We start from the raw sequence: 13,343 nt of genomic DNA on the forward strand, positions 1-13,343 counted from the left end.
TAAACGCTGCACCCACAGCTCGTAAGACTGAAGGAGCTGGGTATCGTCCTCTGTCCCCAGCTGTGAAGAGGGAGGACCTTGCACCATCTAGAGGAAAAGAAAGGATAGTCCAAGGGTTAGAAAAGGGGCTGGGAAAAAACCCTGATAAAATCTTGTTTCCTGTATTAGTTTTAAAACATGTCAGAGTAGATATTGGCAGATTCTAAAGTTATTTTTGCACTTTTGTCACATTACATGAGGAAACAAGGATCAGTAGTGCAGAAAATAGCCTAAGAGGTGGTGGAAGTCATCAAGAAGAAATTAAAGTTTTATGTAACAACTAGCCTTGTCTGTATTTTCAAATATATCAATATTTTAATGTGTGTAGGTATATGCATTAATTTATTCACACATCTGCTAATTATTTATAGTGTAATGGGAACAAAGACTCTTTCAAGGAATTCTACCTTTAGAATTTCTTAAGACCCTTGTATTTGTTTGAAGTCAGGGCGGGAGGCTCTGTCAGTGTTGGGTTTCTGTAGAGGTACATGGGGTGATTTGATCACTTGCTGAAAGCCTTACTTTTGTGTGCTTCAGGAAGTTATTTAGAGAAATTACCTCTTCTTGTGTAACTGAGTTTTCTGTGGAATAAGGTAATGCTGAGGCTTGATCCAGAGGCTGCTTTGAGTGCCTTCAAGGACTGTCCATCCCTAAAAATATTCATGAACAGAACCTCACTGGTGAGCTCTGAGGCTACTTCAGAGCCAGCCCTTGCCTGGGTGGTCACTTAAACTAGTCTGGGATTCATTTAGTGAATAAAATATGACACTTAAGTCTGGGAGCTGTGTCCTGGCAGCTGGCTGGCAATGGAGTGGGGCAGACAGGTCAGGTCCTGGCTGTGAAATGGAGGTGATGCTTGGCTGGGCTTGGAGGGCTTAGAGCTTGGTTGGGTATTTGTCTGTAGTTCAGTCTTAGTTTTTACTTTGAAAAGTAAGTGGTTTACTTACCCTTAGGTAATAAGTTCTACTTTATTTCATGGGAAACAAAGCAGAAGCTCAATTGCAAGAACAGGCTTTTGACTGAGATTTCTTTCCCTACGAAGTACAACTTCATATTGAACAATGGTATTTTAAAGGAAAACTATGGCTGTCTCTTTTAGACCTGAAGAGTCTGAATTTTTTTCCCAACAATAGCCTTGTATGTAGACACTGGAGAGTAGGTTCCAGGTTACTGAAAATTAAATGTAAATACAAACCTGGCCTGTTTGTAAAATAAGTGATCCTTCTGAACATACAGATACCTGCATTCCACTCTCAGATCCAGCCCCGGTTTATTTTTGTCCTTTTAGGGACTACTACCTGCATCCTAGTTTCAAAGTTGAAACTCCAAAATTCATTTTGGGCAGGTTTGAGGGGTTTGTTTTTTGTTTGTTTTTACTTTATTTTGAAACTCTACATGCCAGGAAAAAGCTGTCTAAAGGCCGTGCTTCAGCGTAGGTGAGCTACAAGTTCAATGTGTAAAAACCGGATGACTAAATTGTTTACTTTGTGCTCTAGATTTACTTTTTGTGGTATCAGTAGGTCAGCGCTGCTGTTTCAGAGTTTATATTGGCATCTTGGGTTTCAAGAATTGTTTTCCTTTGATAAAACAAGCATCTAAAAATTCCGAAGAGCAGGAGGAGGGATTGCTTTTTGCTGCAAGCCCCGATGACCTGCATCAGGGGACCAGCTTTAGGAAAAGCAGCTGAACAGTGCTACTGTGAAAGTGGATTCCTGTTGATTTTGGAGCTTTTATTGCTTTGTGCAGTCGCTTGTGGCTCGCATAAACTCTGCTCCTGCCTTCCTTGTCAGGCCCTGGCCGTTTGTAGAGGCCATGGGAATAGGCAGAGTGTGGTGCAGTCGGTCTGTCCCCTCTGTGGATTGCTAATCCCCGTTCACTGGACGAGTGCTCACCTTGGGCAGCTTAGCAGTCTATTTCTGCGTTTCCGAGTTAATGCCGCGCTGAGCCGGATTAGCTGTGTGCTGCGAACAATGGATGGAGAGCCGGCGTGTGCGGGGCTCCTGGGCTCATGTGTCCCCTGCCAGGCAGGGTGGGTGGCCGCCAGTGGGCTGCGGGAAAGCACGGAGCCTCCTGGCTGGAACAATGTGCTGCCGGGATGCGCTGTTTGGAAATGCCACCTGGCAGATTTTCCGTGTGAATAGGGAGCTGTGGAGCTGTGCTGTGTCACCCTCGGTGTGGGCGCAGGTGCCCCAGGGAGGCAGCCAGGGTGTCAGACGTGCAGATTAGCTGTGCTCAGCGCCGCTGGGGGTCAGTGGCACGGAGAAGTGTGCCTTGGGGACACTTCCAGACGAGCTGGGCTGATTTCCCTGGTGTGCTCTGTGCTGATGAAGAGCTGCAGGACTGCATTCTGATTGCTGTGCAGCCCTCCTAGGGCTGGGAGCCTCTCAGGAGCCTGGGGAGCACATAACCCAGAGCCCTGCTTGTCTGGGACCCATTCTGAGATCCCAGTGCATCAGGCCCTGGGGTTGGTGTGATAGTCACCTGTCATTAGGGAAGTCAGGAGCTGAATTTAAATCCCAGTTTATCTCTACAGCTCTGTGCTGTGCAGGGGAACTTTTAAAACTTGGTTGTTCAAGCCAGTTGGCCAGACGGGCAGGGTTCCCCAGAAGGAAACATTACATCCCATTTTAAGCACAAAAAGTGGGATTTGAGAGAAGAGCATGGTTCATGTGTTCTCTCAGCTAGCTCTACTCTCTCTTTTTAACTCCTTTTGTTCTATTTGAAAGTCTCCTCTGAGCACACTTGGTCTGGTGCACAGTAAAGGTCAGATACAGCAATGTTCCTGAGAAACAATATCCATTCAAACCTTTTTTCCTCAATATTTTGAACATCTCTTCAGAAGTCTAACCTGGGGCGTCATCCCTAAATATCGGGGAAAGAGCATTGCAAAGTTTAGGGGAGTTGTTTATTTATCCTTGTTTGTATTGCCTTGAGCAGCACTATTATGAACTATAGGGCTTGACTGTATTGCTCAGCCATCTGGAGAAACGTAAAGTTGGAAGTAATACTTTTTTTCAGAATGTTAATTCTGTAATGTTTTCAAAGAAATTGGAGAGGAATTGCAGAGCATTTTCAGGAAACAGGGCACAGTAGGAAATTAAAGTCCAGATTCACTGACCTTTTTAGCTAAGGGCTTCTCATGGAATTAATCCAGCTCCGAGCTAAATTAATTTTTTCTGAAGGATTTGCTTTCTGTACATGTACAGCTGTTTGGCTTTTCTCTCCTGAGCCAAGTGCAGTGCGGGGCAGAGGCTCTCCCTGCCGTGCTGGAGGCATTGCAGTGATAGCGGAGCAGGACAGAGCCCTGTGGTGACAGGGACACGTGGGCAGGGACAGAGCACAGCGCTGGTGTGCTTAGCTGCTTGGGTTTGGCTCCTACTCAAGGTGTGCTTGTTCTGCATTTGTGATGAAGGCAGCGGGCAGAAGGTGTCAGGCCACTCTCCCTTCACCACGAGACCGTAGCAGTTCATTTCTGTCTCTGGGCCTGCATTTCCCATCTTAATGCCAATAGCAATGTCAGTGTGCTCTCTGTGAAGGGTTTGGAGACGTCTTCTGAGGATGGCGTTAGAGCCGGGCAGTGACAGATGTGCTTTTCTTCAGTTTAAAAAAAATCCTCTAAACTGGTCTCTGTTAAGATCTCAGTCTTGTGTGGGCATTTGCTATTAGCCATCATGAGATTATTTAAGTAAGTCTGGATTTGGGTATGCAGCTCAAGTAAGGAAAGACTGTTTTGTTACCAATATTCCACCAAGGCAATTCCCACATTCCAGCCAAGCCTTTCAGATCAGTTAGATGTGTTGACATTTCACTTGAAATAAGTAACTTCAGCATATTAATACTGAAGTTAAATTTTTCTTTTTTTCATTAAGTTTTTCCGGTTGGTACACAGAGAAATTGAAAACCACCCCAAAAGCTCTCATGTCATGCCCAAGTCGTTTGTGCTTGCAGAGAAGGGGGCACAGCCTGCACTTGCTGTGTGCTGGGCCACGTGCTCCCTGCTGCAGTTCCTGTGCATCCGTTCACGTCAGCACTGCTGCTTGAAGGAGGCTTCTTTAAAACTTGCAGCATAACCAGGCTCAGGAGATATTTAAAATAACTGTGATAGGAAAGCTTTGGACGAGGAGTCGCTTTGACACTCAGTTTCCTGTTGTAACTGTCAGTGCTGTAGCTTGCTGTAGCAGTTTGTCCATTTGGGGTTTTCGGATGGTGTTTTTTCCCTTTCGTTTTTTGCCTTTTTGGCCCCCGTGTTTATCTGAAATATCTGCTGCAGCGCTGTGACTTCCTGCCGCTCTGAAGTCCGGCTGTTTCCTTCCTTTGACGTGACCTCAGTGCAGTTCTTGAGCAACAACAGTCTTGATTTTTCTTTCTTGAGCTGCTCACATCCTCACCCACAGACTCAGAGAACCATTAGTTGGAGAGGTACCTCTGGAGGTGTTGGTCATTTGGCCACCGCCGATGTGAAGCAGGACTTGAATCCTTCATAGCTTTGTCCCGCTGAGTCCAAGACCTCTAACACCTACTAACCTGACAGTGAAACTGTGTTTCTCATTTTTACCGTTGAGTGACATGAGTATTTCTGAGGAACCTTTCCTTGCTGGTTTCACTGCCTGGATAACGAGGATTATACCCAGTGCTCAGGAAGGAGTGCTGTACAAAGAGGGTCTAATTGGAGCTGAGTGAGCAGTGCTCTGTATTGTTGGCATGGTGAGAAGAGAGCTGCCAAGTTGCTCTGCTTCAGTGCACGCAGGTTTTCTCTCCTGATTGACAAAAGGTGGAACAGTTCTGGTCTGGGTTTGATCCTGCCATGCAGCTGTATGGCAGTGTGTGACCCCTCCAGCTCATGTAAAGCAAAGGGACCCCATCCCTTCTCCTTTTATTAAATTTTCATAGTTAGGGAAGTACATGCAGTAGGAAAAGGTAATTCATGGCTGTTGGGCTGAAGGGGAACTTTGTTTCTAAACATTAGGGAAGCTTGTGTTCACCAGTACAGTTATCGAGACACCAACACTGAATGTTCATGAACCACTTGGTGAGAAACTCACTGACAGTGTCTCTAAACACTTAAATTAGTTGCCTTGTGCCCTACTTAGTTTGAATGGATAGAGCTCATCTGTCATCTTCACTATTTTTTTCTCCCCTACAGTTAAAAATCCCCAAATCGTATGTTTGCTGCTGCCACTTTGGAGTTTCTTTTGCCTTTTGATGTTTTTTTGCAATGAACCTGTTATTTCAAGCTAGTACACTGTGAGTTTTGGGTAGAGAATTTGTACTTGACTTTGTGGCAGCCTAAGTGAGATTCTGCACAGATACAAAGCTTATGGCAACAAGTGCTGCTCACATAGTGGGTTTTTCTCACTGTAAATGATAACCTCTTACATGATGATTTAGTATTATGCTGCTTCCTTGAAAACTAAGGAAGACCCATAAGATGCTTGTGGAGATGGTATATTCTTACTTTGAGTTCAAAATGAATTTTGTATTTGCAGATTCACTTTTTATGTGAACTCAGTAAAACTTCTGTTGTTTATGGCTGCCTTCTTAGCAATTTAATTTCATACTTTATAAAATCTGTTAATTTTTTGGCCTGGACTATGCTGCTGTTACAGCAGAGTGCAGTTATGGGGTTCAAGGTGTGTTTTGTTGGTAGCAAATCCAGTCTAATTCTTCTATAAAATCATTAAAGTCTCTCTAGAAGCTGGAGGAAGTTGTTCCAAGTGGATTTTTTCAGCTATGATGGCCACACTTGGCTTGTTCTAGCTTGAGTTCATCTTTGACCAGCTTTGGGTAATTACTCTGCTAATAGTTGTTCTGCTTAATTTGTTGGGTTTCTCCTGCTTTTTGTATCCCATTACTTTTTTGTATTGGACAGGGAGCAAATTTCCTTCTGAGCTAAACAAGCAGAGATCTTTTTGTCTGGACTTGTATTTCCTTTTGTTTTGATCTGTCAAGCAGTTCAGTTTGATAGTAATGTGACGTTTGATTTTACTTGATTTATCTTAAGGAAGGAGCAGCTTTGACCTCTCCCAGATTGCTGAGAGACATGATCTAAGGTGATTGTGTTACAAAGCCTCAGGAATCTCTGAATTACATTTTGTCACGTCGTTATAGAAAACAAAAATCGCTTTTTAGCAAAATGTTCAGCTGAATCCAGGATTCTGGGTTCTGACTGCACTTGGAAAGTTGTTTCTTGAAGAGAGGAATGTGTGCTATTTTTATTTTATTACTTTAATATATATTTGCATTTCCCAGAAACATCAAGAATCCCAGCCAAAATGGTCAGTTTCCTCTGAAATGGTTTTTATGAAAGACAGAGTGTATCCTTTGCTCATCCCAGATCCTGAAAAGGGAGAGTATTCAGCACCTGTAGGACCTGAAACATGGGAGTGCCGCCAGCCCGGTCTGCCTGGGGCCCCAGCAGCTTCTCCTCCCCGAGAAGAGCTCCTGAATCACCTCGATGAAATGTAGAGATTATCAAACTAAATTCCCCTTTCACACCTGCATTTAGTCTGCAGCCCGGTGCCTGTAACAGATGCTGTCTCTGTTAGAGGGTTTGGTATTTCGGCGTGGCTGTGGTGTTTCCTATGGAAAGCCCAGGGAGTGTGGTTGGGTGGTTGCTGCCCTGAGTTGGCCTTGCTGATGCAAGTCTGTGTGTCTGTGACACTGCAGCAGCAGACCCCAGCCCTGCAGGCTGCTCCCAGGAGCTCATTCCCGTGCTCCTGCAGCCCTGCTGCTGAGCCAGGGCTGGAGAGGGGCTGCGCCCAGCATGGGGAGCTGCCTCTGGGGCAGGAGGGCTCAGCTGGGGTGGCTGGCTCTGCCTCTGGAGCAGGGCCCTGCTGAGGAGTCTCGGTCACTGGTTTGGCTTTTGGCAGAAACTCCAAACAAAAAAATCTTTGTGGGAGGAATAGAATCACTCAAGGCCTGTCCTCTGTAACACTGGCGAGGAGGGTCTGGGGCGTGATGTCAGGTTTGCCACAGTTCAAGGTGCTGCGGGGTCAGAGCTGAGAGAGCCTGACCAGGGGCCCAGCCTTTGGAGCCAGTCAGGTTTAGGGACAGCCCAGGGGGGCAGAGCCCCTGAGAAAGGAGGGAGTCCTACAGATCTTAAGCCTTACAGCCCTCATAATGCAAACTTAAAAGGAGCTGCAGGAGTTTGTGGGTGCTGGAGTGAGGGTGGCTCTGTGTTCCCTTTGTATTTCCATCCTGGCCTTTGTGCCTCCTCTTCCTTATGCTTCGGTCTCTCCTTGCGTCAGTGCATATTTGAGGTGTAAAAAACAACAAGCAATTCCGTGGCTTTGGTTTTGAAGAGGCGCAGATGTTGGCTCGTCTGTGGCCCTGTGAAAATACGCCAGTGTTCTTGCAGAAATCTGTGGGAGACTTGCTTGTGGGTGGAGAGTTTTCATTCTGTTCGTTTCTCCTCCTTGTTGCAGAAGGTCAGTGCAGCATCAGCTCCTTCCTTTATCTCTGTTGCTTGGCTGGTGGCAGCGACAGAGCTTTGTAGACTCAGAAAGCAAAGCAGCATTTAGAAAGTTTACTGGAAATTACTGTGAAATGGTGCCTAGAAGTGGCTATGTCAGCTTATGAAAGAAGCTGATGTGGGATGCTTAAAACCATCTAGCTTGTCATTTTTGGCTCTTGTTAAAACCTGCAGAGTTGTTATGGCCAGGATGTATTAAAAATATGCATGGGACAAGGTTGGTGTAGCCTGACAGTATCATTTCTTACTAGAGTAATTAATACAGCTGAGAAAAAGCACTATGTACCTGAGACTTTATCTGTATCATGCTTTAAGCCCATATTTATCTAAAAAAATGCAACTTTGTCTGCCTGGAAACCTTGCTTATTATGTAACAGAATCGCTTAAAACAGTTTATTTGAGGAAAGTCTGTATGTTGGATGTATGCAAGGATAATCTGTAATATGTAGAAAAAAGGTATCATTTCTTCTCTTCTGCTGACACAGATTTCTCCTGGCATTAGGAATCTTTGCAGTTAATAATAATAATAAAAAAAAATCTTACTTTTCCAGAATGAGTTTGCTTTACAAAGGAGTTAATGGTTTTATAAGTTGTGCAGCGTGATGCTGTCCGTGCAATTCAATACTTTTGTTACTGGGAAACTGAAGAGAGAAATACAGTTTGCCCATAGAGCAAGGCTCATATTTTTTACCACAATAGAGCAGAAATTAATTTGTTTTAGTTCTTTTACTGTCCTTAATGACTTCAGCCTTGGAAAGACAGACCATGCAGTACTGGTAGCAAAGCAAGCTGTACTGCAAAACGTGGTCAGGCAAGAACAATTAACAAGTTCATAAACACTGGACCAACTGGCCATGCTGGGTTTTCTTTTTGAGGAAAGAAGATCAGTAAACTGGAACTTAATCTTTCTTTGTAGGTGAAATCTGTGATAAATCTGCTGTTTGCTGCCTACACAGGGGACGTTTCTGCACTCCGGAGGTAAAAATCATTGGGGTTTGGGAACAGGATGCTGCTTGTTTGGTTCCTGCTGTTGTTGTTGATTTAGGAACATGCACATGCACTGTGTCTGTGTGGGGGACATGGAGCTGCATGAGCTAGAGATTGAGTATGTTCACCCAAAACCCAACCATCAAAAAGAGTACCCTCACACTATCTTGAATCCCACTGTGTTCCATTTCTTTGGATCACAGTAAAATAATTTCTTTAACCAATTTTTTTATAGTACTGGCAGAAAATCCTACCTGTACTCTCACCTGCTTTAATACTCAATTCTGAAAGTGCCACAAAAATTCAGGTTGGAAAATGTACATGGTTATTGGACAGGTTAGGACATCAGCTTTGCTTTTTAAATCTGGAAGAGAATCTGGCAAAATTTAAAGTAATAATGGTAGGAGACTAAATAAACATTAATTTGGCTAGAATATATCTAAATATAGTTAGTGGGTGGAAAAGTGTGTATAGTTCAATTTTGCTCTCCCATGGCACCATAGTGTGAAGCAAGAACTCTCCCAATCCCTTAATGCTGCTCAGGATTTTCAGACTTGGGAGACTTACTGGGATTTTTTCATCTGGTATAAATTTCCTTTGCCTTATGTGGCTTAGCTTGTCCGTGTACCATTTTAAATGAGGTGTGTTGACTGTTATGTTTCCTGCAAAGATGCTTTATTTTTCTTCATGACGACTAAAGAGCAGAAAAAAAGAGGCACTAACGTGGTTTTTAGAGCCAAAGCCCCTTTCATTATCAGCAAAGATCCGATGTGCTCGTGATGCTGCTTACATCCTCTTGTGGCAGAGCGATACTGTTCCATGCTAGTTTAGAAACGTGCTTTAATTATGGAAGACTTGCCTCTGCAACCTCTTTTATTTTATTTTGTTTTTTAAGGTTTGCTCTGTCAGGAATGGATATGGAGCAAAGAGACTACGACTCACGGACAGCCCTGCATGTGGCGGCTGCAGAAGGTACTGTCTCCTCACACAGCATTTGCTGTCTGTCTGTCTGCCTGTGGGAGGGGGCCAGCTTGCTTTAGAACATCTTTGCTGTCTCTGTGTGTCTGCTTTTGTCTGTACATACATGGATATATAGAAGTACATGCACTCACAAAACTGCTTTTCTCGTAGGACATGTGGATGTTGTTAAGTTTCTGCTGGAAGCATGCAAAGTGAATCCTTTCCCCAAAGACAGGTGAGTGTTTTTATTGCTGCTTTGGAGGAAAGATGCTCCAGTAGTCCCCATGAGGAGGAGGTGCCTGTCAAATAAGAGTGGAATGTATTGAGCCAGTCCACTGAAGCGGGGGGAATGGGATCCTACTGATTCTCTGTAGGTTCTGCAGACTGAGCAGGAATAAAAAATGAACCGCTAAGCCCTTTTTCAAGTAATTTCATTATTTGAAAGGTTATGCTCAGCTTAATGAAGTAGTTCCACAGTTACTGAACTGAGTGTGGTCTGTGTGCTGAACTATTAGTGCAGTATGTAAAGAGCTAGATTTGAGGTGCTTTTTGGCTCTGTGCTTAACGTGCTGATCTTAAAAATACTATGCTGCTTTTTGTAGGTGGAATAACACTCCTATGGATGAAGCTTTACATTTTGGACACCATGATGTTTTCAAAATTCTTCAAGAATATCAGGTCCAATACACGCCATCAGAGGATAACAACGATGGGAAAGAGAACCGAACGGTTCATAAAAATCTGGATGGCTTACTATAATCATCTTCAGCTAGATCCTAAGAATCAAATCACCTATTTAATTGTGGTATGCATAAGTAATGAAGAGCGTGTGTGTTTCTATCTGATAGTGGTATATATTTTACAGAAGTCTCTGTTACTTCAGTGTTACGTTGCAGGAGTTTCTATACGCACAGGACAAATCCAATCTCTTCAAAAGAAACAAAACCAACTAAGAATCTCCCTCCATAATGTGAGCAATATTACCTCATGCTGCATATAATTGATGTATAAAAATATTTAGCTGTTGTTGGCTTTACTGTGCACTATTAATTTATTTTTGTGTTCTATGTGAACTCTAGTCCGTGGTCAGGAACTTTTCTGCTGAATTTTTGTTTCTTTAGCCTTCTGTTTCCAGTATGGCCAGGATGAGCCAGAGTACTGTCAGGTATGAGCGTCAGTGAGGTTTTTTGAAAGCTGAGGATGCTGATGTACATTTAGGCTGGGTGTGTTAAGTAAGGATCTGCACTTACCTTTGGGAAAAAATAGAGAAAAGAATTCCACACAACCTTGTTTACATACTATAAATATCACAGAGTATAAAAGTGACACTTGTCAATGGTCTTAGAGATAGTCTTGTCAGGGAATGTGTTTTAAGGTTTGTTTGACCAAATGACGTAGGGGAGTGTGACTTGTAGCACCGGTGTGTAGTGGGATTTTTGTTTTGGGAGTGTTTCTCTTCGTTCCCTTTGTCTTGCCTCCCTCCTCTCTCTCTCCATGTTCAGCTGCTAAAGTACTTCCCTGTGGCTGGGGAACGTGGGTGCTTCCACTCCGTGCAGGTGTTCCTTGCAGGTATATTTGCACTACAGCAGAACCCCTGGGGGGCTGACAGGTGCTGCTCCTGGTGGCTGTGCCAGGAGCCAGCAAGGGCAGTGGAAGTGCTGGAAAGGCAAAGAACTAAACCAAATACTACACGCCAATCTGAGCTCATTTAGGCTTGTAGTGAGGAACACAGATGGAGTGAAACAGCTTTAAGGAGCATAGAGCCAATCAAAATGGGAGCAGAGCAGGAGATAAGCCAGGTTTTTGGGTATGTTCTCTTCTTGCACTGCCATCAACCAGGGAGCAGGATATTGCATCACTGGGATTCCCCTGGTGTAGGACAGGAGTTCAGCACCAGGAGCACAAGTAAGTAAATGCCTTTTGTGGTGAACAGTGGAATTCAATTGTCTTGCCACTGAAGCCAGCGTGGCACGTGCCCCGTCATGGAAAACGTAGATGCAGGTATTTGTAGTTCACAGAACAGCTCCCTGTCCCAGGTGCAATTACTTCTGCCAGTACTGTGGCATAAAACCTCAGAAGTGAGCAGTCACTTAAGATATTCACAAAACACTACAGTTGTTGGACATAGGCAAGAATTTCAGCACAAGAGTTGTAGGCAGGAATCATTTAGCACATGGAAAAGGAGATTGTGCTTGAGAATTGTGTATATGGTGGTTTTTATCCTAGCATGTAGTGTACAAGTCATTAATAGGTCTCAGAGTTCAAATTTTCTGTGTTTTGGCACCAAAATCCTCTTGAAATAATGCCCAAATTCTTCCTAGAATGGCCCAAGCACTTTATAAAGATGATCTGAACCACATTACCCTCCTTTAGCAATGAGTACACTAAGGCTTGGAGAGAAGTAACTTCTCCAGAGCGACCCAGCAGGTCAGTATAGTTGAGAATAAATCCTTTCAAGTTCCTGTACAGTCTCTCGTTGAAATGCCATACTGCCTCCCTGCAGGGAGGACAAGCCACATGGAAAAGTGCTTGGTACTCATCACAAGCAGTGACTGTCTTCATGATGGTGAAATCTTTGAAGAGTCTGAAAGTCCAAAGCCCTCAAATAGCATCTCAAAGCTGGCTGGCATGGTTATCAAACACTTTTTCTCAAGAATCCTACTGTTCTTAAGCTAGTTGGGTTTGTTTTTTGGTTTGGGTTTTTTTGTTGTTCTTCTGAAGATCAGCTGTTTTTCTGAAGGCTTTTAACCTGTTCTCTTCACATCCTGTGTCACAGCCACCCCTGTTGTAACCAAGAACTAAATGAAATGGCCTCTGGCTCCTTGTTGAGCCACACCAGTCACTGGGTAGCACAAGGCCTCTTCTCTGCTGCACTCTGATCTAAATTCCAGCATCTTTTCTCTGGCAACAGATTTATTGGCTTCAGTGTAAAGGAATATTTTCAGATGGATCCTAGTTCAGAATTACGAATGTCAGTGCTAATCTTCCCTATTTTCCCCCTATTACAACACATCCTATAGCTTCTCAGAAAAATACCTGATTTTGCTTTATTTAACTGACATTGCATTGTTCAAACTGGTGTTTTTAAACATAGGTATATTATATAGTACACATGATATAAACAAACCAAAACCAAAAGAAGGATTTTAACTGAGCTAACATTGAAGATCATAGCTGTTCCTCAACTTAATGCTTTCGTACCGAGTGCTTTTAGCCGGTCTTAGCTTCAGTGCATTTTTGCTGGTTAGTTCTAGTATTTTCTCATTGTGAGAAGATGGATTATTTTGTAATGTTCAATTCAGCAATGCAGCTATGTAGACATGGCATTATTTATAAATATATGCAGTACATTGGTTTGGCTGTTTATCATTCATGACACTGACATGTAGATTTTACAGTAAATAGCTTTTGGTTATCTTTACCAACGCTGACTTCCTTATGCTCCAAAGAAGATTCCCCCACTCCTTTGTTTTTATGTCATATATGTTTCTTCTGTATCACAACCTAAAATTGTTCAGCTAACTTAATGCTTTGTACTCAGAAATATTGTCGTAGTCTTAGCATTAATTAGCCTATCTTTGTGAACAAACTTTATTGTACCGGATTTTTTTGCTTCAGAGCTGGACTATCCGTGACTATATTTACTGGCAGTGTACTTCTGGTCATTGTAACTGACTGGGCTGATCTTGACTTTTAGATTCTGTATTGTGGGGACTAGACAGTGATGAATGTATTTCTAGCAGTTTCCCATGAATGAATCTAAACTTGAGCTGTACTGGTTCTGAAAATGAAAGTTATTTATTTTAAGAAATAAAATCCAGATAGTGTTGCTTTTTACAGCATAATAAATGGAAATACCAAGATGATAGTGGTGCTGGTGGGTTTT

The 13,343-nt window shown here is 43.2% G+C and overlaps 1 protein-coding gene across 1 annotated transcript in view; it reads left to right on the top strand.

The window, feature by feature from the left end:
- GLS (glutaminase) overlaps window positions 1–10,388 on the top strand; it is a 61,050-nt gene extending 50,662 nt beyond the window's left edge. Inside the window, exons 15-18 of the mRNA XM_048309467.1 lie at window positions 8,427–8,488; window positions 9,393–9,469; window positions 9,629–9,692; window positions 10,060–10,388. Of these exons, the coding sequence (XP_048165424.1) occupies window positions 8,427–8,488; window positions 9,393–9,469; window positions 9,629–9,692; window positions 10,060–10,216 (360 nt within the window). The 3' untranslated portion in view covers window positions 10,217–10,388. The remainder of the gene's footprint in view (window positions 1–8,426; window positions 8,489–9,392; window positions 9,470–9,628; window positions 9,693–10,059) is intronic.
- The last annotated feature ends 2,955 nt before the right edge of the window (window positions 10,389–13,343 follow it).

The sequence above is a fragment of the Corvus hawaiiensis genome, chromosome 7, assembly GCF_020740725.1.
Source record: "Corvus hawaiiensis isolate bCorHaw1 chromosome 7, bCorHaw1.pri.cur, whole genome shotgun sequence".
In the NCBI taxonomy this organism is placed as follows: domain Eukaryota; kingdom Metazoa; phylum Chordata; class Aves; order Passeriformes; family Corvidae; genus Corvus; species Corvus hawaiiensis.